General features: G+C 42.9%; 2 protein-coding genes across 3 annotated transcripts in view; one reads left to right on the forward strand and one right to left on the reverse strand.

Annotated features, from left to right (window-relative positions):
* Positions 1–18852, forward strand: part of LOC111863555 (mucin-5AC) — a 34460-nt gene extending 15608 nt beyond the window's left edge. The window contains exons 1-6 of one of the 2 annotated variants that reach the window (XM_023849977.2): positions 7961–8393; positions 8711–8846; positions 9280–10011; positions 10680–14156; positions 15147–16007; positions 16390–18852. In XM_023849977.2, coding sequence (XP_023705745.1) covers positions 8377–8393; positions 8711–8846; positions 9280–10011; positions 10680–14156; positions 15147–16007; positions 16390–18285 — 7119 coding nt within the window. In that variant the 5' untranslated portion in view covers positions 7961–8376 and the 3' untranslated portion in view covers positions 18286–18852. Of the gene's footprint in view, positions 1–7960; positions 8394–8710; positions 8847–9279; positions 10012–10679; positions 14157–15146; positions 16008–16389 lie in introns of those variants that run through there. The other variant, XM_023849978.2, reaches the window with a different exon arrangement.
* Positions 18853–24804: 5952 nt separating this feature from the next.
* LOC111863537 (FERM domain-containing protein 5) overlaps positions 24805–27358 on the reverse strand; it is a 32797-nt gene continuing 30243 nt past the window's right edge. The window contains exon 12 of the transcript XR_004512915.1: positions 24805–26429. The gene's annotated coding sequence lies outside the window, so the exon portion shown is untranslated. The remainder of the gene's footprint in view (positions 26430–27358) is intronic.

Raw genomic sequence — 27358 nt, forward strand, 5'->3', positions numbered from 1 at the left:
AATGGCGAATAAGCAGTTGTTGCATTGTTGACGGACTGTGGATGCACAGATCTGCAGCAGGATGCTGAAATACAGAATTGCTGCAGAGAAATGCAATTGTCGTCATAGAGCACAGCGCTGGAAAGCGTACAGACACCTGGACAGAGTGAGGGGAACAACAGTCTTGCCGGGTAACGAAAGCAGGCCAGCGCGCGCAGCTTGTGACCGCAGGTGGCACGATTTGTGCTCACCGAAACGTACATTCACGTTGCTGAAGGTCCGGTTATCGCACCCAGCGAAGCGCAATGAGAACGCTCATACAGCCGTGACAATTAGCAGCTGAAGGACGGAGACATTATGCAACACGTCTTCGGGCACAATTTCATTTTGCTGACAGAAATGACACAATGAGCAGCTTCATAACTTGTACACTTCGCCAAGTATAATTAGAACGATCAAGTCAAGGAGGATGAGATGGGCAGGGCATGTAGCGCGAATGGGGGAGAAGAGCAATGCATATAGGATATTGGTGGGGAAGCCAGAAGGAATGAGACGGTGGGTGGATGATATTAAAATAGATCTTAGACAAGATGGGGTGGTATGGATTAGATTGATCTGGCTCAGGATAGGGACCGGTGAAGGGTTCTCGCGAACACGGTAATGAAATTTCAGGTTACATAAAATGTTGGGAAGGTCTTGAGCAGCTGCACATGTGGCGGCTTCTCAAGAAGGGCTCAGCTCCATGAAGTTAGATAGAAATGACTACTGATTGGCATTATAAATCCGTAGATTTACTGGGTCAAGATTGGTCTTCCCTGCCAGCTCAAGGACTGGACACTACAAGCCAGCCAAGTTTCAGAACTTGCCTCTCCATCTGCTTCTGTGTCTTTCAACTTCTCTGCATTAGAACTCCCACAGTTTCTGTCTCTTAAAGTTACTCCTGACAATGAACTAAGACAACAATGGTTCCGCGTCACAGTGTTGCCAACATACCGCGGGGACACAGTAGGACATCTGTGCTTTCCAGCTGTCCGCAACTGTCCCGGAGACACAGGACAGTCTCCGGGATCATTACTTTAGGATTTTACAGGATTTCACTGTCCCTTGCCCAGGAGAACTGTGTCCTTGGGTATATATAAAGACGTGACGTAGTGCAACCGGATGTTCTGGCAAAGTCTTTCTGATTCTTGCTTCAACAGTGGTGCGCGAGCCGCGGCTGGCTGGAGCTCTTCTCTTCAGTAAGGAGAGTTAAAGGTAATGGTAAAGTTATCTCTGCGTAATGAATAAAGCATATGCCATGAAGACGTATAGGGGAACGGAGGCATACGTCCACCATTCTTGATCTCGGCACTAAAGGCAAGTGATTGGTCAGTTTCAAGCCCCGGTACCCACTGGATAGGAAACTGTATGGGCTTCAGAGTCGGTCTGGACACTATGGAGAAAAGTCTTTTGCTTCTGCCGGGAATCGAAGCCCCGGCAGTTCATTCCGTAAGCCGTCACTATACCAACTGAGCTATCTCGAATCCTATATGATTTTATTAAGGTGCAGGATTTATTCATGTATTGATTACTGATACATTGAACGACTGTCAGAATGAGGCAATTTAACACCGAATGACAGATGAACAGTGAGGGACGAGGAAGGAAACGGTACTACCTCGACACTTTCCTGAAGGGACTCAGAATATCCATCAAAGTGATAAGGGAAGAGAGCCGGTGCCCAGGTAGAGGTTCGAACCCGTAACATCCTGAATACTAAGCAGGAGTGCCAACCACGCGGTGCCCTGATGCAGCTTATGGCAAATAACCGCCTTCTCTTGTGAGCCGTACAAGTACACTGTGTGGAAGAAATTATGTCATTGAAAGTTAAGCGCGTGCGGGATACATAATTACCGGTGTGACTTGTGTGTTTGAAGCCATGCGCCGAATCGTTTTTCTTCTCTGGTAAAAACTGGCGACATAATTAAGCCATTATGCGAGTGTCAGATGCAATCACGGACAAACAAAAACTGCGATTTCGTTGTTTTTGCCCAGCCTTCGGAATGTTGTAGAGCGCGGAAGTTTAGAGCAGACAGCCACATTTGGGTGCAGTGACGGCGTGAAGCAGCCTCAAGTTAATCTACATAACACATCCACTTACAAATCAATTTCCTGCCTGTCTCCAGTTCAATCCAAACTTCCTCCTCCCACGCCCGAGATATCCCGTTTGAAGCCACTGTTTTACATTCACCTGCCATCTCGCAACAATTATAATTACAATTACAGTAATTATTGGTAGGTTTCGGGGTACGCGATTGCGTCGTTGGTTGAGGCACTATGCTACAAGCCGGAAGGTCGCGGGTTCAAGTCCCGATGAGGTCATTGGATTTTTTCAATTCACCTAATCCTTCCAGCCGCATTATGGCCCGGGGGTTGACTCAGCCTCTAACAGCAATGAGTACCAGGAATCTTCCAGGGGATAAAGGGTGGCCGGCGCGTAAGGCTGACAACCTTACCGCCATCTGTGAGCCAGTTGTCTAGAAAATGTGGGAGCCTCGACGTCTCACAACCCTACGGGGCTGCACAGCCTGTTACAGGGATAGCTTTACTTTTATTGGTAGCTTTCGCCAACTGAACATGAAAACGTTGCCATGGAAACATAATGCAAGATTCGTTTTTAGAATATTTTCCTTATTTTAAAATATAAAAGTAGGCATATGAGATCACCATGCTGTCTGTGTGTATCCCCACCCACCACTTTTGGATGGATGAACCAATCTTTACGAAACTTGGTACCTGTATCACGGCACCCGAACCCATCTCAACGGCGTACTTCATAAGTCTGTCTGTATATCCCCCGATCTTTGCTAGGCAACGGTTCGGTAAATGAAGCTACCCCCGCAACGAATACACACGAAACAATAGAATAATAGTCCGTGTCTTATCAAAGGAAAGTAGGCGATTACTTCTTCCCAGAACTTCTTGTTTAACACGACACCCACCACATGAAGACCGCGACATGTGGATGGAAAGTTCCTTCAGCAACTTCTCGATTTCATGGCCCCATACGTCATTTCCGCGCAGTCCACACATCCGATTCGGAAGGTCGCAGGAAACCAGTTCTGGAAGTAGACCAGTTTTTCTTACCCAGTGAACTTTCTCCCGTGAGACAGCGCTGGTTTCTCTCCCGCTCAGCCACTACGGACCTGCAGTCATAGGGGGCTTTGGAATGCGCGCAACAGCTGTTTCCATGACCTACTCTGGAAAAAAGCGTTGGAACAGGTCGCTTTCGGCAGCGAAGCGGGTCCCTTTCCACGAGGTCACATCAACCCCTTCGAAACACGCTATCTCCCTCATAAACACGCTGTTCTGAAACCTGAAGCTGGAGGCAGCAGGTTCCTCCGAAACGTAGGTGCCTACTTACCAAATAACATGGCGTCACATCCCACAAGGCGATAATGTCAAAGGATCACATATCTTCTGGGATATAACGTCATGCAGGGCTGTAAAAGTCAACCGACGTTTCGGAAGAACATAGCGCCTCTACCTTCAGGTCCGAGAGTAAACCAAGAAAGAAACCAACATGAAGCAAGCAAGCAAGCACAGAAAGTATCGTGTAGTTTGTCACCTTTTTTGAGAGCAGAATTGTCTTCACAGCTTTCTACAAAAGAAAAGTTGCTCCATTCTAATTGTTTAACGAGACTTAAACACGTCCGTCCGTACGTCCCAAAGAAAGCGCACGGAGTTTCTTTCCATATCAGAAACTCGTTCCTTTTTCATCGCCACTTCACCCAGTCTCCTGTTATTATCGTCTTCACTTCCAGAGCGCTCATGAAACGTCGCGGTCGAGCGAGCAGAAATGCAACTTCGTATTCGGGAGATCCCGTGAGACCGACTATGGTGACAAACATCCATGCCTCGAGTGGGATTGGAACCCACGACCGCAGTGTTCGAGCGAGTGAAGACAGTTCATACCTTAGCGCGGCCACCTTGACAGACCAATTAAAGCGGGATCTAGTGATTTAAATGAGATGGACTGGACGTCTAGAACACACCATACAGCAATAAAACGAACATGCTTCGGATGAAAACAACAAATGCATCTTCAGTAAGCAAAAAGTAAAGATGTGAAATGGATGAAATCCAATGGCAATGTTTTGTGGTGATTATCTCCAGGTTTTCGCAGTAACGTCCATGTACATACGCTTAAATATCGATTTCTCAAGACGAATCGATTTCGATTGTGAATCAATTTACCAGACTTGGTGGAATCACAGAGCTGAGCTGTGTGTCACGCTTTAAGACTGTGACGTAAGATCGTGTTATTCTGGCGAAAATCCAATTTACTGTGAGAGCCACGGCGTGCTGCTGAATTCAATACAATTCGCCCCTGCTCCTGAACCGGTCTGCATGAAAACGCGATCACAGTGAACGAAAATCGAGGCACGCGGTAGCGTACTTAGTTGAGGCACTTCGCTACAAGCCGGAAGGTCGTGGGTTCGATTCCCGATCAAGTCATTGCATTTTTTAATAGACCTAATCCTTCCAGCCGCACTATGGCCCTGGGGTCGACTCAGCCACTAACAGAAATGAGTACCAGGAATCTTCCTGGGGTTAAAGGGCGGCCGGCGTGTAAGCCTGACAACCTCACCGCCATCTGTGAACCTATTGTCTAGAAAATGTGGTGACCTCGACGTCTCGTAACCCTATGGGCTTCTACGGCCTGTTACAGGGATAGCTTTACCTATTCATTAGCTTTGGGATGTGACACAGTGTTGTCTGGTAGCAGTCACTGACATTTACTTCGCTTGACGCTTAAGCCTTGTTTTGATCGGCGAGCTCTTCGCTCCTGAAGGCGGGGACAGTGCGTTCCTTCAAAATTCAGTAAATTTCTGCCAGACTATACGGTGTCACATACAAATAGATAGTACTCCTGATATAAAACTATCGGTCGTATAGTCGCTATAGAAAACGCGTAAGTCTTTTGAAGATGGAGGGGGTACGTTCCTTCGAAACTTCAGTATACTTACACCAGACTAAACGGAGCCACGTCTCAGAAGATGTGCCTAATTTCTATGTGTATCCTTCTGTCTGTGTTTCATTTTCGCCATCATTCGCACTTCGTGCCCAACTCATCGTATCCCAGTGAGAGCACTAGATCACTAGATCACTAGAAGACAGGTACAGAGTAACCCACCGGTTTCGCCCGTAATGCTGCTTCCCCGCGCCACATCTACGGTCACCCGGCCGGCCCTAATTACCGTGAAGCGTTGGCCAGCTCACGCAACGTGACGCACGGTTCGTCGCTTGCGTGTGTACGCCTCGGGTTGCACTGCTACATTTACAGAAACTGGTCAGCAAGAAATGCTATCCATAACGTTTCAATCAGCATCACAGGTGGAACTTTCAGGAATTTCGATACCTGTAAAGCTATCCCTGTAACAGACCGTGGAGTCCCATAGGGTTGAGAGGCTCCCACATTTCCTAGACATTCGGCTCACAGATGGCGGTGAGGTTGTCAGACTTACACGTCGGCCGCCCTTTAACCCCAGGAACAATCCTGGTACTCGCTTCTGTTAGAGGCTGAGTCGACCCCAGGGCCATAGTGCGACTGGAAGGATTAGTTCAATTGAAAAATTCAATGACCTCATTGTGAATCGAACCCGCGACCTTACGGCTTGTGGCACAGTAATCTTCATAGTGACCGCTGTGAGAATCTCAGATCTTGCTCCCTCTGACTGCCTCCAGAGAACCTGACTATGCTGACTGAATGCTGACAATATCGACAGTTGTTTTGTTTTATTTAAAACGCGCAGAAGCTCATAACAAGTTGTAACGTATAACTAACGTGTAAACAGCTGATTCCCTTCCGTCAGATATTCGAAAACTTTTCTTCGTGCCGTATTTGGCGGCGCATTGAATTGCAGCAACGCGATGGAGAGTTTGTTTGTTTCTAGATACTTTGCATAATGCAGGAATGTATTCATTTCTTCCTTCCGGTTGCGGCCATTTTCATAAAAAGCCAACAAACGCTACACTTCATAAGAAACATCCATAAAAATAATTACGCTGGCAAAAAAAAATCCCTTCTTTTCAAATTAACTTTGTCCTCTTCCCTACTGCCGGAGAACTTGTGTTCTCGTTGTCCCAGCCCTGTCATCCAGGTGGGAGGGGTGGTAGGTAGCGAATGCGTAAATGTCTACATTGAAAACAAACTCCTCTGGTGATAGTCACTTTTCTCACAGGAATTTATGTTCTGTGATGTTGGCAATTCAAAATGCTGCTGACATCTCGAACGGAAATCAGAGGGCGTTTCACATTCTTGTAATCATTATATGCAAATGATAAATCCGTTGTTATTTGAAACAATAGTAACAACTGAAAGAAACATTTCTTTTCTAATTCAGAATGAAGCAATTGTTTACAATTCATGTATTTGCTCTGTGAGCAACACGAAGTCCCAGTTTAGTTGCCCGTTCAGCTGTTGACTTCATTCCATTGAGACGAAAGCTAACTCAATGTCGCCACACGAAACAAGACGATGCAGACTTCGCCTTACTCTCCATAACATTCATTTTCCTGAGTTTCGTTGCTCTCTTGAATGACCTGAAAGTTGCGCTGTGCGCCGCTCGTACAATCGCATTCCTGCAGAATATCCTGCTTTCACTGTTGTGGCACAAGGAGGAATTTCCTTCATAGCGTCTCGGTGCTCGAGTCGGAATTTAAGGCCTTCGTGATCAATGGTTTCCATTGAAACAGTGGTCGTTGCTTAGCTGTTTAACGTACCTGAAATTCTACGCGGTAGCGTAGTTGGTTGAGGCACTATGCTACAAGCCGGAAGGTCGTGGGTTCGATTCCCGATCAGGTCATCGGATTTCTCAATTGACCTAATCCTTCCAGCGGCATTATGCCCCGAGGGGTCGACTCAGTCTCTAACAGAAATGAGTATCAGGAATCTTCCTGGGGTTAAAGGGGGGCCGGCGCGTAAGGCTGCCAACCTCACCGCCATCTGTGAGCCGATTGGCAACCTCGACGTCTCATAACCCTACGGGCCTCCACGGCCAGTTATTACCTTTTACCTAAACTTATAAGACCGTGTTCACAAAATCCCAATCAATAATAACCAGAATGTAACCTCAGCCAGTTAGATGAAGACCACACGATTTCTGCCTATTACTTCCCCTTTCCAATGTTTTTACGTTTCAGCCAACTGCTCGCCTTACAAAATACACTGAGCCCCACTAGAACCGCTGCATGGACAACAAGATCCCGTGTTTATAGGGATCACAAACGCAGAGACACAGGAGACGGACTTCGCAGCAATTGCTGTAACGGAACCAAACAGTTCCCAGTTGTTTTCCATTTGTTACTCCCAAGGCCTTCTTAGATTACGTTCCTCACAGCCCACTTCGTTTGAATAGAACTAGGTCAGGTGTGAAGAACCTTCTCCAGCTCATGGAAAAGAATTCAATTTAAACGGCTTTGAAAATAATGCACCCAAGGAAGTGCATTATTAAAACATTAATTAGTATCATTAGAAGTAATTACACGTCACCGAACTAACGCAGTGCGCCTGTTCCACAGAAATTCATATGTACTTGTCGTGTCTGTCTGTACGCACAAGTGACTAAAATTCAGCCGTCTAATTAACTCGTCTTTGCTGCACGATTTGCAAATCATGTATCATTTTCTATGATGTAACAATGTTTCGTCATCACAAAACTGAAGTATTCCGAATTTTGTAGCAACTTCAAACACAGCCTATAGTGAGGTAACAGAAAGAAGTCCCATGGACGGTGGGGGAGGATGACCGCGGTTGAGGCTTCCCCCTCTCTGACTAAGAATGTATTCCCCTCCATCCCCTTCCGGCTCATGGCAAACCAACCCAGAGTTGATCACGTGGTCATTAATATCAATATTCGTGCAACAGAACCGCTAAACAGCTACAGGGAAAATAAGAAAGCAAGCTACGGGAAGATGTGAGGGAGGGGAGGGGGTCGCAAAATGAGACTTCTTTCTGCGGCCCAAGTTTATATAAGTCTGCAGTTTTAAAAATACCTCGACCTGCTACGTACGCCCACACAGAAAGTCAAAACAACTTCTAAGGTTATTGCACTTCGTTCAATCGTCATCGCATTACGGGGTACAGGACTCTCCTGTTCCTTCGTTCAGCACGAGCCAAAATGGCATTTAGGCCAGTACTTAGGCAAGAAGATGTTTCAACGTGTCGAGGAAAATGTCTGAACCTACGAAAGATGCAGCTGTTCCTCAGGCGTGTTCATGGGGAGAGGGAAGTTTAATTAAGTAGACGAACAATTTTACCTTTCCACAACCTTTCTCTTTAACTAAAATTGTTAGCGAAATTAAATCAGGAGGAATAAAACGGACTGGGCATTCAGAACGAATGGGAGACAATACATGCATACAACATTTTGGTAAGGAAATCCTTAAAGGAGCCCTCTTGACAGACCTATCAGCAAATTGATGTAGTTAGTGACTTCGTTTGATAATTTTGATTAATATTCGGGTTGCATGAAAGCAAGAAATGTTTTGAACAATTAAATACTTCTCAAGAATATAAGTCTACTGTACCACTGACTCGCCAGTATCAAAATTAATGAAAATTCGTTCAGTATGACCTCGAGTTGCCGAGGGTGAATGTGGACGGTTGGGCTGGTAGCGGACATAATAGTCACAGTGAAGCACATTCACTTGGATGTACGAATTCTAACACTGTCTCCTTTCATTTCAGTTGGGATAGGCCAGCGATGGCGACGCTGGTGTCATGCTACGTCCTCCTCCTCGTCGTCATATCGTGTACTGCAAGCCAATGGAGTAAACCTCTCGCAACAGATAACAGAAGATTATCCACAGCATCCGAGGACTGGGTGTGTGGCTAATGACCTGCAGTCTGCTCATACATAAAGACACATCCGGTGCTAAGCATTAGACACTCAGAACATATAGGAAGAGACCGGTCCTCCTTTGTATCCTAATTTCAAATGTCTTTATAAATTACAGATTAGTCAACTCCACTCCTACTTTTTCAGACAACCCACTCTTGAACATCACAACCCTTGACAGACACCTTGAAATGATGATGATAATGATCATAACAAATAATAATAATAATGTGGAGGTAACTTATTTTGGCAAAATTCAACGGATTAACATCGACTCAAACGCTGTCATTTAATGTTGTCATCTTCGGATTCTACCATAACTTACTGAGATTAGTATTGGATTTTATTCCCGTTGTAATGAAATAACGACAAACAGACAATAACAGCAATGTTGCTTCAACTGACGTTTTTCTTACAGGTGCCAGTGGCCTCGGCCTGCCCCTCATGTCTGAAAGAGGCCAAATCCAAGGTGGTGGCCAGACAAGCAGAACCCCTGCTCCAGCCACCTCCTGCCTATCAACTATCTGCTCAGTCTGCATACATACAACAGACTTTGAGCGCACAACAGCGCGAGATACAGAACCATTTCAATGCACCGGGACTGTTACCGACCTTCACACACAAGCCTGAACAGTTCTTCAACCAGCAACATTATCTCGCACAGACAGGGTCAGCAGGCCAACAGCTAGTGTCTCCTCAACTGAGTCACCAACAGCCGTCTATAATTCAACAGCTGACACCTCCTCAGTTAAGTCACCAACAGATATCAGCATCAAAACAGCTAGTGTCTCCTCAACTCAGTAATCCTCTGCAATCATCAACTCAACAACTAACATTTCCTCAATCGATTCACCAACAAACGTCTGCAGCCCAGCAGTTACTGTCTCCCCTGCCAAATCACCAACAGACATCTGCAGGTCAACAAGTAGTGTCTCCTCAGCCTAGTTACCAACAGATACCAGCGACTCAAGTGAGCAAAGAGCAGCCGTCAGCAGCCCAACAGCTGGCGGCTCCACATTTGAATCACAGACATGAGAAAGTGCCACAGCGGACCAGGAGGCCACCAACCTCAACCACAGTTGGGCCTGCACCCCAGGAAGAGGTACAGCTCTTGTATGTGCCTGTTGAAACTCTGCGTCAGCAACAGCAGGTAAAAACCGAACCGCAATACATTATACAGTCTTTTGCTTTTTAGGCACAGGTTTATAATACTAATATACTGTATTATAATGAATTTGAATACTTGAAAGAAATTAACTTATATGTTATATCGCTATAAATGTCACTGGGTATTTGAAGTGTATAAACCAAAGGGATAGATGTAATTTGCGAAGTTTCTTATGCTGGGTAGTATTTCTATGCCAAGTTGTCATTAATAAAGACCATATTTTCTAACCAAAATGTCGTCCTCTTTAGACGGGCTGTTTCATCTGTACAAAAGTGCTGCATGTCTTTACTCAAGAAAAAACCAACATGTCGTATAATTAGAGAGAAGGCTCCAAAGTGTTACCTGCAAAGCTATAAAGAAATTCGTCTGGCAGGCAAATTATATGTGCATAAAAATGTCAAGCTGAGCTTGAAGGAGACTTGGAGTTATCGATATTTTGAATGTTTTAGGCATGAGAATTTGAGCTAACTCAAAATTCAAAATTAAAATTTGCAATAGACACTTGGATGAATTTACAGTTAAAGGTCTGAGGTACACATGTAACACTTCACTAGTTTGATTTAAAATTTCTCACACATGACCTGATTTCCCACTGGCAGTTAAAAAGAACACATTTCAGTCCCAAAGAGTAACAAGTCATCCTGTTGCAGGCGGCGGCCCTGTTGCAACAACAGCAGCAACTGACACAGGAACACCTGAAGTCAAGCTCTACAACCGAACATCCTAGCACCACACTCGAGCCCTACCAGCCACCATTGTCCGTATACATGGGCCCAAAAGGTCATAACATCAAGATATCAGATGTGGTTAAAGTGTTAAAGGATGCTAAGACAATATCAGTGCTAGATACAGTAGGGCCCGATTCACCACAGGTGTTTGTTGGGCCTTCTGACTTGCACACTCCCGAAGGTTACGCCAAGTTTGAGCTTCCCTACTTATCTGCACTCGAGTCCAACCGCGTCGAGAGGAAAGTGAACAAGCCCCCATTCTTTGTGGCACCACTGAGCTTCACGCCTCCACCTGGATATTCTAAAATCCCATTTCCAGCTCCACATGTAGGTTCTGTGGTTGTGAGCAATGTCACAGAGAATGTACTACATGAAAAAATCCATACCAGAAAGCACTATAGTCTACCCCCTCAGCTACCACCAATAAACCCGGAGTTAGCTTCACTGGTAAACTCTCTTCAGGACCAACGCCATGTCTTGCTCGTGCCTCAGAAACAGGAGGCTCAACACGTAGGACTGGAAACTTCAACGGAGCGATACACAAGGAAAAAGCAGTCCCGACAACCATACCAGGATACAGAGGTCACAACCACATCTGCCAGGTTACCCAATAAACAAACGAGACATCGATTCCAACAACCATCAACACAATATCAACCAGTAACTGTAACAACAGTTCAACCACAGTACTTAGAGAAGACAAGAACACGTCAGCCTCCATATCCGGAATTCGAAGAACAATCAAAACAGTCGCACCATGGCCTCATACAAGCAGAAATTTCAACACACAAGCCACAAACAGCAATTCGAAATCCACCTCGTCAGCCACAATATCCTGAGGACACACTCTCAAAAGAAGAATATACAAAATCACAGGTACACGCATATAAGACAAGCCCTTTGAGCCCTCAAGAAAGCCTGCTCAGGACACTGACCCCAGAATACTATAACTCACAGGAGGAAAGTTCAACGCAGCAGTCACAGTATGTCACATCAGATGCAACAGTTCCGGAGAAACAAGCAGCGTATAACGTCCCTCCAAAGGAAGTGCAATATCCACATTTAGAGTCAGTGGTTATAACAGAACAGCCAACGTATACAATTCCTGAGGGAAATATTCCTACACAACAAGCAAAATATACAGTAACAGACACTTATGTTCAACCAAAATACACCACCACACGGGCAGAAATACCATCGCGACGACCACTGAATTTGGAACCATATTCAGGGCTTCCAAAATATACGACAGCACAAGACATCAGTCCACAAAGAGAAACACAATATCCAGTTCTAGAATCATCAACAAGACCATCACAATATGAAACGCCAGTGGACGTTGCACTTCGCCAACCTCAACATTCAGAACTAGAAAAAAGTGCTCAAAGAAAACCATCGATACATATGTCACAAGATTACCCAGTTTTAGAAACCGCTGCTCCAGTAAACACAAAATATGATATTCCTAAGGAACAGAGTCCACACCGTGAGCCACAATATACAGTCCTGCAAGTATCAGCACCAGCAAAATCAGAAAATTATCATACGGCACAAGACATTTTGTTACGTCCAGAAAGTGGGGATGAAAACATTTACAAAGTGTCACAACACAGATTCCAATACCCTTCATTAGACACAGCAAATCAACAGAAGACGTCTAAACAGACTGTTACCCAGGAGAAAGTCCCATCCATTCAGTCACAATATCAAATTACAAAAACAGCTGTTACAGAAAAACAACCAACATATTCTACTCCGCAGGATATACCATCACGTGATACACAGTATACAGTTTCACCCGAAACGGTCCAATCCCAATACCCGACTCTGGAGTCAGAGGTTCTAACAGATTTGATTCTTACAACTACCACAACGGCAGCCCCAACGCGTGAAACACCTTCTAGGGGACGAAGCCGGGGAAGATATCGGCCTTCGAGCTCTTCCACAACAACTCCAGCCCCGCGCACTCGATCACCATACTCAAGAGGACGCCGTCCTGTCACGAGAACCACATCAGAAACCCCTGATGTGCCAGCCTCCGCAGATCAAATCAATACGTTCGAGAGCAGCCGCCAACACCCACAGAAGTCTCAATTTGAGACCCAGCGCAGAGACAGGACTCGAACTCGCAGTAGAGGAAGAAGTACAACTACCACGACAGTGTCACCACAATACAACAGAGACCTGCACCAAGGTGACCTGTACACTCCTACGACAGTGGCCCAACACTCAAGAACGGACACTGTAACTGAAAATTTTCTACAGTTTGCGTCAGTATATCAACAGCAGTCCCCAAGTGGTCATGTGACCCATACTCAGTTCCCAACTGGACAACCGGGCTTTACACAGCCTCCAAGTAGTCAACTATCCCAAAGACATAGTGGACCAATACCCCAGAATCAATTTTCAAGTAGCCAGGTACTTAACACACATTTACCCAGCGGATCAAATTCAGGTGGAAAATTAACTTATATCCAAATTCCAAATGAGCAAGTATCTCATAGCCAGATTGCTAATGAACAAGGTGCTTTTTGGCAGGTCCCAAATAGAAGTGAGTCTCAACAACAAATTTCCATTGGACAAACAGCCCATGATGAGGCCCCAATACATGAAGTGGATTACCCTCAGCTCCACAGCGGACAGAGTAGTCACTCACAGATTCAGTCTGAAGCACTGAATGAGACCCAAATCCAAAACGCGCAAATAGTCAGACAACACATTTCAAGTGGACAATTGAGTCAAAGTCAGGTGCCTAATGGACATGTGGTCATCAATCAGGTTCCAAGTGAAAACGTAAGAAGCACCCAGCTTATCAGGGAAAAGGCGGTCTATAGTCAGGTCCCTAGTTCTCAATCAGCAGTTCATAAGGTTCCCGATTACTCCGATAGGCAGCCTGTAACATCGACAGGTAGCAAACACCTGTCCTCAGCTCCTGCGCTGTCAAATATTGAAGTTCTCCAACCAGATGGAATCTTCCTTCAAGAACTTCCAGTGTCTACCACCCAGCGCCAGCATTCCGCATTACCACACACCAAGCATCGAACAAAGGAAGTTAGCGTTGTATATCAAACAACGCTGCCATCACAAACCCTTGATGGGAAGTACACAGGGCAGGGAGATCCTCAGCTCGTTACTTCAAACAGAGGTGCAAAGGGACAGGATGGAGATGTGACAGAGAAACCGTCATTTGTAAGGATCCGGGGAAGGGTACGTGGGCGACCAAGAATAGTTCAACAGTCTGGGGACCAAATAACCACAACTGCCACGGCAACACCTGAATTACAAGTTACCACTGTGGGAAGGAAACAGACTAACTTCCTCAACAGAGGCTCAGCAAGGAAGACTCAAGCACTAACTACTACACCTCCTTCAGAAACTACGACACCATTCAACGACAAGGTAAGACACCGAGCAAACTGGTTCAACCATTAACGATTCTGACTAGTATTCAGGAGATGCCCGGCTCAAATCTTGGCTGAGATGCCTATTCTGTCTAATGTATTCGTGATTTCCTTCTGTTCCCAATGCAAATCCGGTGATTGTAACTTGTGGTAGGCCACGATCATTTCCTTTCGCATATGTTCCAATTCATTATTCACCGTGATCTAATCATTCTGTACCATATCATCGAAATACCAATAAGATAAATAATTAATTTAGCATAGAAAAATAATCAACCGACCACTGTACACCTTTACACAGATATCCTTAAGAAAAACACTACAATTCAGTTAGCTTAGGCAAGTAGGAAGGATAATCAGTAAATAGGTCACAACGGGATTGATGAAATATGTTTTCTATATGTATCTTTCTGTAGGAGCACAATCCAGCTTCATGAGAGTCTAGGTAGTAGACGCGCATACATATGTTCAGAGGCTGGTTTCAATAGTCAAAATGTCAACCGTGCTTGAGGAGTGTGCTACCGAAGAGCAGTGTTCTATTGTGTTTTCTGTGGGCAAAAGGACTCGTAGAAAAGGATGTTCCTAAATAAATGTTTCCTGTTTATGGTGGGAAGTGTTTGTCGTGTAAAGAGGTTCACAACTGGGACAAGAAATTCTCTCAAGGACGTTCGAAAGTCATAGATGATGAAATGGAGGTGCGGAAGTGTCCGAGACAACAGTCAAAAGACTTCTATGCTGCGGTTTCGACACACTGGTAAAGCTACGGGACAAGTGTATCAATGTTGGTGGAGGATATATTGAGAAACAAAAGTTTTGTCCATGTTCAAATATCACATTTTACGTTTTGTATCCATCTGTGGTCTGTTTACAGACTCTCCCTCATAATAATCTGGCCACTACACAGCTATACAAAGGCACTCTTTCTGAATTCAAAATTTCCAGCTTGTCTAACAGCGCAAAGTAATCAGTTGGCCATGTACAATTTCAGGTTTACACGGTACGTCCTTCCAGACGATCACAGCAATCTCAGACTAAGCTGACGACGAGAGCCAGAATCCGGCGTCCAACGCGTCCACCAGCAACTACCATTTCTACCCTGACGACGCCATCGGACCACAGGCTGAACGAGGTCCCCGATGTTTTTACGACGGAAGTAATCCCCACCGCACGTGGGATCCAGATCTCTGTACAGCCACAGTATGACCCGGTTCTCCAGACTCAACAGAAACAACAACACCACCAGTCAGTAGAGCATTATCGCGAACCTGTTCAGCACTATCAGCCTCATGAAGAGTATCAGGCGATACAGCAACATCAGGTACCTGTTCAGCAGTATCAGCTAGACCAACATTATCAGGCAATACAGCGACATCAGGAGCCAGTTCAGCAGCATCAGCTAGACCAACAGTATCAGGCAATACAGCGACATCAGGAGCCGGTTCAGCAGCATCAGCTAGACCAACATTACCATTCAATACCACAGCATCAGGTACCAGTTCAACAATACAGGCCCAGTGAACAGTATCATCAGCAGCACCAGTCAGTTGAACACCTCAGGGTGGCAGATCAAACTTCCCTCCCATCTGGCAATCAAGCCCGGTATGGTGCTAATGATCCGGAGCGTGGAGAAGAGAGCCAATGGTCAACCAGAACTCTGGTCCATAACTCTAGCAATGTCATCCCGAACGTGTCCAAGTACAGTAACACTCAGTTGGAAGTGGCAACAGAAGTGTCTGTGACGACAGAGGGAGCAGACAGCACCACAGGGACGATCGCGTCAACCACAGAGGCAGCACCTCTCTTGCTGACCACGCTGCCCGGTTTCAGCACTACAACTGAGATCAGCTCGGTACGTGAGGGTGTTTCTTCCTCAACACTGGATTTAGGTTTAAAAAATCTGTCTGCATAACTTTCTATCTAGTTGTCTGTCCAACTATATTACTTAATTTTGTTCCTTTTTTAAACTTCTTTCTATTTTCCTTTAGCCATTTTGTACGTTTGTGTATTCAACTATCCATCTGTTATCTCTCTATCCATTCTTGTTTATTAGTTAAGAAAGCAATTGTTCTGAGTACTACCATCAAACTGCTTCTGTTTGTTCCTCCCATATCCTAAGCGATTAAATGCATGAATATGCTTCAATTAGCAGGTTACTAAAACATTTAACTTTAGGGCAGTAAACGAACAGACATCTGTCCATACTCTCATTATTTTCTTTACTGTCATTACAGCCCGTTCACAGTCGTCGAAGGGGTAACTGGATTCGAGTCCGAGTAAGACCACAAAAAGATATTTTTGAGACAGCAGAATCTCAGAATTTGGCCACAGTAGCAGAAGCAAATCAGATCCCAGGAGAAAGTACGTTTAAGCAAGTGGCAAAGAACACAGGTGATCAGGATGTTCTTGAAAATTATTCACCAACCTCTTCCAGCAGCCATGGAAGTTCTGAGACTCATGATGCAACCAAAGAGATGACTGAGTCTTCCAGCGCCATAGAAGTTCTTGGGCATCAAGGAGTTACGTTGAACTTCCAGAATGTTCCAAGCGGTTTCATGAAGGACAACATTACAGTCGGGATTGAGACCAAATCTCCAAATAATGACACCGTCACAACAGACAAAGAAGAACCGTCCCTTTCACTCGATAGTCATGGTTACGAAAATTTGGACGGCATAAGTAAGCATGCGGTTCATAAAGATGCACCGGGAGTGACCGGTCCTTCTTCCAATGTAAATTCTAGTAATGAAGGAACTACAGAAAAGGATGTGACCAAATCTGTCAGAATTCAGGATGACTATGACAACACTGACTTCTCTTCCTGGCTAGTACCGCCCAGCAGTCTATATGATATGTGGAATCAAGAAGGATCATCTGAACTGGTGGCAAAATTTTCCAGAAATCAGGACAAAAAGGACAATGGAGACCAAATTTACAAGAAGGCAAATTCCTCTTGGACAATTCCTTCCAGCAGTCTGAAAGATTCATTGACCCAAGACCCACCTAGAATGACAACGGACCCGTTGAGCAACAAACATGACGATGATTATGATGATGATGACAGTATAACAACAGTGTCTCCAGAAGAGATGACTACATTATGGCCTGAAGAGCAGGATTCATATGGTGGTTCTTTACTGTCATCTAAAGCATATTATGGTAAATCGGGGAAAGATTCTGACAGGAACCTCAACTGGGGAGGCTATGAAGACTGGTGGGCCAAGACATACGCCAATCACAGGCCATATTACACAGATGAACAATTAAAACTTCCTGAGGAGACTGAGAAGCAGCTCCCAGACAGTACTTCCATCTGGGACATGGCCGGTTTCAGAGAGTATGAGGATTCAGATGACTCTACTGATGATGTCAGCAGGATTACTAACACAAGTCTGTCAAGAAAAACAACTCAGATAACAGAAAATAGCACAGCTCCATCTACCTTGGAAGATTATCCCAGCTATCAGGTATGGGAAGATCTCCACAAATACTACCAAAGTAACAAGCACTCAGTTAAAAAGGCAAATCCCCAAAACCTCTACAGTGACAAGCAAGTGAAGCTCAAAGATGCAGAGACTGAGCCTGAAGTAAGTTCCATCCCAGATGTCCTGGCAGCATCACCTGAAGACACACTACCAGGTACAGATATACCTACCGCAGGAAATGATGTTGACATGAGACAATTTCACAAGATGAGTACCGAGCAGTCAGACCAGAGCCTAACTGAATCAACAACATCAGCTCACAGCAACTTGAAGGGAGTGCCTTCTCACAGTCCAGCAACAGAGGCTAGCATTTTGTCAACTTCCACTAAGTTTGCTGTCCCTTCTTCTGCCGAGAACATTTTGAGCACAGAAAGTATTCCAGATGAAAATATCATTGGGACAGATAAAACAATTTCTTCTGAATCAAAGAAAACGCCTTATCATAATGAGTACAGTTCAGAATCCAGTGTTCCGTTAACCTCTGAATCAAGTATAAAAAGAACAGACACTCAATCTCTCATGGCACGGATTCTGGGTACTACAACTTCCACCAAGATTTCACACGAAACAGAAATATGCTACAGAGGTCGATGCATAAAGACAAAGACAAAGGATTCAGACATTGATCAGTTCTCAACAGATTAAGAAGCTTTTTTCAAATCTAAGAGACTAATTTAACTATCATCTGTAAGTGGTGTCCTTCACTGAAGAATGATTATCTGAAAGTGCATATAGCTGTAAAGAACCAAACCGATATCTATACTGGTGTCTGTGATCTATCTCAGGCACTTCTTAGATAAATTTAACAATGTATACATTTGACATTCAATTAATTCTCTGAGACACCACGAGATGCAGAATCAACTAAAACTACAACAGCCTCACTGATCTACAAAACATACAAGTGTTTGGGGATTCAACGATAAATACTTGGAGAAGTACAATTTAGAGGCCCAGTATTGCTGTCATCATAATGGCTACCAGTGTTAATATTTTCTCTGACTAAACAGATACAGAGATGTGGTAATGTTTCTCCATTGTTGCCAAACACAAACTGATTTCGCTCAACTTTTCCCCATGAGGGTAGAGCAGCAAATGTCCTATGTGCTGTGTGTTCATGTGTATGTGTTTTGTGTGTATGAAGTGTTATTTATATTTATAAGTTTGCTAACACTGTAATGATATTGCAGATTATATTTTGTAGCACAACTATATAGAATCAATTAGATTGCATAACAATCTACATGTTCTGTTCCTGTAGACATGTCTTGGAGCTATAAATTGCTCTTCATCCCTCTATTTTCAAGGTGTTTTATATTTCAGGATCTTCAGAAATACTGCGTTTGGGGACTTTTTCGATTGTCCAGTATTCTAGAGACTAGAAAACACGACCTTTCAGAAACTGGATCTGCTTCCGTCCTCGGGTGAGAAGGGAAAAACCCCTACTCAGTTGGGTCCCTAAGAAAAAGTTAAACTCAATCACTTTGTTCAGTGATTGAGTTTGGCTCCAAGGGACCCAAATGAGTAGGTGTCTTCCCCCTCTCACCCGAGGATGGAAACAGATTCAGTTCCTGAAACGTCGTGTTTTCTAGTCTCTAGAATAGTGGACGATGGAAAAAGTCCAAAATCCCAGTAATTTTGTGTGTTATACACCATTGTCAGAACCCTTTAGACTCTACTTGTTAATATGCATCCATGATAACGGATAGTTTCTACCATTTAAAAGCCACAGATAGTGCACCTCCTTAATCATTAAAGACAGTTCCTATCACTGATCTTCTCAAATGCCAAATGAATCCAGATAAGAACGCTGCTACCAAGCATCACACCTCATGCACTGCATGTACAATTTAGATCGACTTCCTCATCTTTCATCCATTTTTAAGTGAGCTGTAATAGTTTGTAGTATGCAACACTGACAACTGTACAGCAGAATTATTTTTGTTTACTTGTGATTTGTTTAATGATGCTTTTAGTAGCTCAGATAATACAGAGTCAAATTTTAAGACAGCAAGAAATACTTGGAGGGTTAATTAAATAAGCCTCATTTTTATAACAGAGCAAGTTGACTCCTAAACACTATAACGCTTGGGACTGGTAATTTAGAGAAGCCAATAAGACAACTATCCTGAGACGTTTAGTGGTTTTCTCAGTTACTTGAGGCAAATCCTGGGAAAGCACTTCAAATTTATTACAGGACCTCTTTCTTCCAAATCCTTTCCATATAGTCTGTGCTACCGACAGTGTTTATTATTGTTGTTATTATTATTATTATTATTATTATTATTATTATTATTATTATTGTTACTTCTTTACTGCAATTGGGTGTTCACGCGGTGGCAGTAGATCTTACACTGATACAGAAAAGGAAGGACTATACATAAAGGGAAAAATACAAAACAAAGTACATACAATAAACAAGGTACACACTAATTAAACTATAAATAAATAAACAGTTCTGGGAAGAACTAATCACCTACATTCCTTCGATACAACATGGACTGCACAGAAGAAGTGTCCAGTTCTTTTGTTGCCTCTGTATTTGTTGTGGCGCGATATGTTTACCTTGCCATTGCTCAGCAACCTCCCGGGGGAGGGGGGGGGGACAGACACAGTCAGCAAGGTGATCTCATAATTCCGCTCTTATTTTTCAAAATAGGGAAAGAAAGTTAGTAAAAGTAATCTCACTCTTATAACAATGTTTGGATGTTCTGCATTTTATTATTATTATTATTATTATTATTATTGCTAGTGGGGTGGGACTAAGTCCCTTGCACTGCGGCCACTACTGGCCTATTGTACCAGCCCCAGATGATATGTGAGGGTGATTGTGGAGCAATTGGTGGAATGAAGAATGGCAGTGGAAACCGAAGTACTTGGAGAAAACCTGCCCCAGCGCCACTTTGTCCACCACAAATCCCACTTGATCGAACCCGGGCCGCCACGGTGGGAAGCCAGTGACTAACCGCTTAAGCTATGGCGCGGCCCTGGATGTTATGCAAACTCCTTGAAGATTTTACTTCTTTTATAACAATGTTTGGCTGTTAACAAACCCACCATCTGAATATGGGATGTCTTATTATTTCAAACGACACTGTCTGTAGCTCAGATTACATAAAAAGTAAAAAAAAAAAAAGTAAAGCTATCCCTGTACCAGGCCGTGAAGGCCCATAGGGTTGAGACGTTGAAGGTCTCACATTATCTAGACAATCGGCTCAAAGAAGGCGGTAAGGTTGTCAGCCTTACGCGCCAGTCGCCCTTTACTCCCCAGGAAAATTATTTAATCAATTCCTGGTACTCATTTCTGTTAGAGGCTGAGCCGACCCCAGGGCCATAGTGCGGCTGGAAGGATTAGGTCAATTGAAAAAAATCCAATGACCTCATCGAGACTTGAACCCGCGACCTTCCGGCTTGTAGCATAGCCCCTGAACCAACTACGCTACAGATTACATAGCGGTGAATAAGAGAATGATTAGTGAATAACAAACTGGTGGCGGTGGTGACCTACCTTCAGTTCCTATCCCAGAAATCTTAAAGATCTGCAAGGAAACAAACGCAATATGCCGGTAAGAACAGCCGTCTCCAAGCCGAGATTTGATATGGGAACCTCTAGAATACGAAACAGTAGCGTCCTGAGACGTTCTGAGTGCGACTGTTTCATCAGCATTAGTCTACAGTCTTATGAAAGTGTTGATCAGAGTTCAATGTTCAGTTACAATACATACTCATTATAAATACCGTAAACCACATGTAAGACGTTTAGGTTATACAGTCTGCTAATGAAACCTAATATGCCTGAAAACTGGGATATTTCAAAATTATGACCAAGATGGACCGAAATCTCAAGTCTCCAAGCCAAAGTCGAGATGGCAAATCCACTAATCTATAATTCCCGCCGAAACTATTCACATAACGGCGGAGTATTTAAACTGAAGGTTCTAAAAGAGTGATTAGAATATGTAACTTATGTGTTAAATTTTGCTCGTGATATATATCTGTGTAACTACAGAATATGTGTTAGATGGTTTGTGCTTACCTGTCGTTAGATGAAAATCTTTTTTAGTCTTGCAATTCTGCAATCACTCCTTTAGCTGGCTCTTGTAGATGCACATGCACAGTGTGTTGCAGCACCCCTATGATCTTTGGATCAATTGCATAGATCGTCGGAGAGATGAGTGCACATAACGGGACCATTCATCTTCCGCTTGTATCTGCCGTAGATTCGCTGAACATAAGCAGGGGTGTGCAGCGTTTTGTAACTTCTTAAATAAACCTGTGGAAAATCAACGGCTATGTTACTTTTCACACATTCCGCTACATGACAAACGTAAATTAGTATTACAATATTGCAGAATACATGATGAGAAATTCTATTTTAACGGTTGTCTGCCTGCAAGAATTTCTCTCTTCCTTGTTCTGATCGCATTATAACATAAAATGACTGTCGCAGTTGTCGCAGTTCTGACCGTTCTGACCTATATTTTGGCCCGTAATATTGGTAGTGCAGTGAGTAGGGTCGGAGCCGGAAGCGCCGGAAGGCTACGGTCAAAGTAAAAATACAGAGTTGGAAGGACTAAATTGCCTTAGGTGAATTGCAACTAGCAGCATAATAATCATGTCTATACTTCGGCAGATAGGCAAAAGACATATCGAATTAGCCACTCGTTGGTAAGTATCCTAGGAAACCAAATTAAATTGATATTTTATGTACTAGGGAACGCTGTTATTTTATAAAACACCATTAATTACAGGCTACCCTCTTTGGCAACATTTGGAGCAGCAGGGGGTCTAGGATTGCTGTATTTTACGGACTGGAAGGCGGTACTTCAGTATATGCCCTATTACAGTGGGAAGTTCAAGACAGAAGAATAGTGTTTTGGATGTGTAGTATATATAACCGAATAATGTGTGGTGGATATTTTGTTATGGAAACTCTTTGGAGTGGTCATATAAATGCTAAGCCAAGCTGGAAAAAAATATTGTAAATAAATAGTAATAATATACTAACATTATATGATGCAAAATGCATAAGTTGTTTACAGTTTAGAATTGTGCAGCTACTAGATTCATTGAAACTGTTCACTGCTCCTAATGGCCTTTCAGGTCATTCCGTAGTGACCAAACGGAGATTTTCAATAAAAATTCTAATTTATGTAATCAAAAATAATAATTAAGAATTTCTCTCTGAAAGGACAATGTTGACTTGGGGGGGGGGGACAATACATGCACTTCATGAAAGTATGTTCATTCAGACCATACACAAGAATTGCATGAAATCACACAAAAGGTTCCTTTTTTCAGGTATGGGTGTGGTTTTTATGTCTACCTAACCATTTCTCATGTAATATAAAAGATAGATTTTTGTGCATATCTTGCATATATCTGGTATATATATTAATGCCAGATCCCACACATACTCCTAAAGCAGACAAGCTCAGTATGTTCTGATTACCTGGTTTGCATCTTATCCATGCCCATTTATTTTGACATGTTCACAACTCAGGGAATGTCACCTACTAAGTTTGCTCAGCCTGCCCACATGCAACAACTTCAGTACAACTGGATTGGTTTTTCATGAAATAAGATGCTCAAGAACTACTTCACATAAAAATATTAAGTTGTATCTCGCTAAATACTTATCACAGGGGAAAATGTTTCAAAAGGTATATAGAAGAAAATAAAGCACATATTTTCTCCTCAATCCACCCCTTCTGCAAAGTCAAAATAAAGAAGAGGGACACACTATATTTGCATCCCCAGTTCCTATATTCAGTGATCCTGCTCACAGCCAAAACTTAACGTTAACAGTGTTTTCTTTTTATAAATCCTGTACCCTTCCCCCTCAACATGGATAATTTTATGCTACACTTCATCTAACATAAAATGTGACAGTTCTTGTGGTTGTATTAAATTAAATAATTCTGTCTTGTTACTTGTACCCTGAAGATGGAGGTAGTACATTCTTCCAAAATGTCAATAACCCTACCAGACTGGACAGCCTCACATTCCACAATACAATATGAAGAAACACTTCTCTGTCATCTAAAGCCATGCTTCTGGACGGTGTGGGGATGGATATATGTTTTCAAACATACGTCAAGAAGGCCTAAAAACTTCCTCACAACTTTCTTCATGCATTGAATAAATAAAGTTCATTTAAAATGAAGAGGTCTCTGTCTGACCTTTGTTTCGAGATAAAAAGTAGGTTATTCATGAGGAGTAAGTGAAGTTTCACTCTAAAACCGAGAAGTATATCGTCTAAAACATTAATCCAAGGCATTCTCAATGGATGATTGAAGGGTTATAAATAAAGAGAATTTTAGATGTGAAAAAGTCTACTTTTTTTACATAGCAATGTACACAGGTATTATAATACAGACAAGAGTGAGCCCTATTACAAAACAGACAGTGTCAGTGAAAAAACAACTCTATAAAATGTGAGTAGACAGTAAAATAAATATTTGCCCTTTTTTTACCATAGTTCTGTAAATAACAAAAATAAAAATGCACAATGAAGAAGCTACAATCTAAGCAGCAAATTCTATAATATGTAAAAACATTCGTAGCTATGTTATGCTTTCCTCAAGGCCCCGGAATGTTTCACTGTGGAATGTCACATGTGAACGGTCAGACGTACACAAAGATGATTTGCATATTGATCAACAGCTCATGAAAAAATTACAAACATACAGATTGGGAACGAGTTCTGCAATTCCTTCTGTTTTTTGAGTTTGATACATGAAACAATGCATCAAGCATTGTAAGGCTGAGCTGATGTTGCATGTTTTTTTGGTACTAGTTATAAAGCTTGAAATAGAGTAGACTTGCATTTGCATAGTAGGACTAAGGAAAATAAGAGAAATCTTGGGAAAACCAAAATTCTATTCTCAGGATTTTCAAGTGCCACATGTAATGCAGCAACTCACCCAGTGGACGCCCCGCCACACCGAACAGTAGCACAGTAATGTGGAATGGTTGCAGAAGCAAGAAGTCATGGTCTAATCTGAGGTACTATCCTAGCATTTGCCTGGGGGGACTGAGAAAAGCCATGAAAAGCCTGTAAGTCAGTCAGTGCCCCAGATGAGATTCAAACTTGGCACGTCTTGAATACAAGTCAAAAGCATCACTGTTTAATCAAACTTGTTCAGTGATATAAATTTTAAACGTTATTTAACTGAAACAGAAATCTGCATTTGAACTGTAACACATATTCACCAAACTGGGAAGATAATTTAGCATATTATACAGGCCTGTACTTTTTTTATCATTTCATATTCATACATGACTCTTGTTTACAGAAACTGAATTAAAAATTTCACATAATTGTTTCAAAGATTTCAGGCCTGCTTTCAAAATAAATTAATGTGAAAAATGTAGCTGAACTCTACAGAGAACAAACAAGATGGGTGGATTGCCAGGGAAGGAACATGACTCTTCTGACCGTTCAACATCTGCGGCTTCCTTTTGATTAAATCATACTCTACAATTTTGATTGAATTTATTGGATGATTACAAGCCAGACTGCAGGACACCACACTGTTGGCACCACTGACATCTTCAACATTTTGCTGTGATGTGGGTGAATGAATTGTGTGAGGCTTTAATTTTAAGGTGGTTTCTGTAACCAGAATGGTTACACAGGGAGTCACTTAGGTTACTTTTATGGAACTTGGGTGATGTATCTAATAAATATGCTCAAATTTATAACATTAGAGAATCTGATGTAGTTTTCCTTCTTACTGGATGACTGACAGAGGTGAGTGACCAGATCCCTATATGCATGATGACCTCAGCACTTGACATATTTGAGTGACCAGATCCCTATATGCATGATGACCTCAGCACTTGACAGAGGTGAGTGGTTAGCTTCACACACTGGGCTCCTCATCCTGGGGGGACATTACTGAGAAGATGACAGGAATCTCATGCCTCCACTGGAATCAAACCCCAATTCCTCAGTCATCCAGCCCATAGCTTAGTCAGTATACTAACTGAGCTACTTAAGATATATGTCCACAAATATCTAATGCTCTCATGCTGTTCAAATGTGGAGCGAATTATATGTGTGTATGTGTGCACATACCAATAATTCATAGAAGCCTCACAATGTTGTAATTTTCTCTATTCCATAATGACTGCTTTAACACTTGTTATAAGGACCTCAGGGGGGTTAATTCATCATCTTGTTCAGTGTAACAGAGTTGCACAACAGTTGGCAGCCCTGCATGACTTGCCAAAAATTGACATTAGTGACTGCCATTCTATAGCACTGTTACCAACAGAACCTATTCAGCAGTTACCAGCAATATAAAGTACAGAGTGTGAGTATTACTGTTTTTGGTATGTGATGCCATGTAGTCTGGTACGTCCTTACTGATGCTTCAGGATAGAAGAGTCATTTCCAAACTCTGCTCTTCTACCCCAAAAATGGAGCATTAAATTCCTCCAGAACTTAAGTAAATATACCAGACTACAAGACGTCAAGTCCAAGAAAATAAAACTCTTCATAGTCCCAGCTGTAAGAGCTTCAGATCTCAAAGTTATGATTGGATCCTAACTACAGATCCAAAATAGAATAGAAAGCTGTAGATTTAATATTTGTACTAAGTACCTAGTTACTTTCCACAACGGTTGGTAGCGATGTCTTTTGTTCCCTCCGATGGAATGACAAATGGATGTCTGCCACCACCACCACCACCACCACTGCCTTGAAGCTGAAAGCGAAGTCCTCCTCACCCCTATGCGCTGCGATTCACAGACACTACACACCCCTCTGTCCACTATAAGCACTACAGTCAGAAAGCAACATTCGCCTAACTTTAAAATGCACACTTCAATTTAAAAAGAAACACATGTTGGTATGGCTGCAAGATCTTTGAATTATGCTGGCAGGCCTGCATATGTGCAGTACGCGAACCACATTCCACAGCACAATGTAGAAAATGAGAAATGAAATGGCAGAACAGTATTGCCACATGCACAGCAATTGTACAAGTCTCTCTCTCAAACATAATCCACTAACCGTGGCAGCCATCCACAGTTTTGAATTAATGTTGCACTACCACAATTGCATATATATGGAGGGACAGGATTCATTAACAAATGAGGACTCCTTAAAGATGCATAACACTGATACCTCACAGTGGACACCTTCAACTGATTTGCCTAAGTGACATACTTCAGTTATCAATAACATGACAATTTACTTCTGTTTCAGTCTATGTACCTTCATTGCCATATTGTTAGCATACAGGGGACAGGACCCCCTGAGTTCAGAGCAGTGTCTGCAGTTCCCTTACAGTACTACACCTGACAGAGGAACTGGAGTGATACAACATAACCAAGAACTGGTAGCCAACGCCTGCATCCAGGTTTGCCTGAGAGGTGAGGGAGGGTGGAAATAAAATGGGGTTTGGCCCCCTCTGTAGCAATCACTGGACAGATGGCCACGTCTTCAAGTGCATTGTTATTCTCTTCTCTGAAAAGTCATTATAAAAAAAAAAAATTCTCTGGAAAAGTTATACAGAAAAATTCACTTGAAGGAACCCCTGAATTAATCACTTTACTGATGAAACCAAAACTTGGCAACACTGTGTAACTAGAAATACTAACAAGCTGTCTGCCTGCCTGATTCACGTCATTTCTGCGATCCCTCCAAAACCTCTTACAATGCTGGCTGCAACAATCATGCACATGGCACATCATCCTGGCCTGTCCC

The sequence above is a fragment of the Cryptotermes secundus genome, unplaced genomic scaffold (assembly GCF_002891405.2).
Source record: "Cryptotermes secundus unplaced genomic scaffold, Csec_1.0 scaffold184, whole genome shotgun sequence".
Taxonomy (NCBI): domain Eukaryota; kingdom Metazoa; phylum Arthropoda; class Insecta; order Blattodea; family Kalotermitidae; genus Cryptotermes; species Cryptotermes secundus.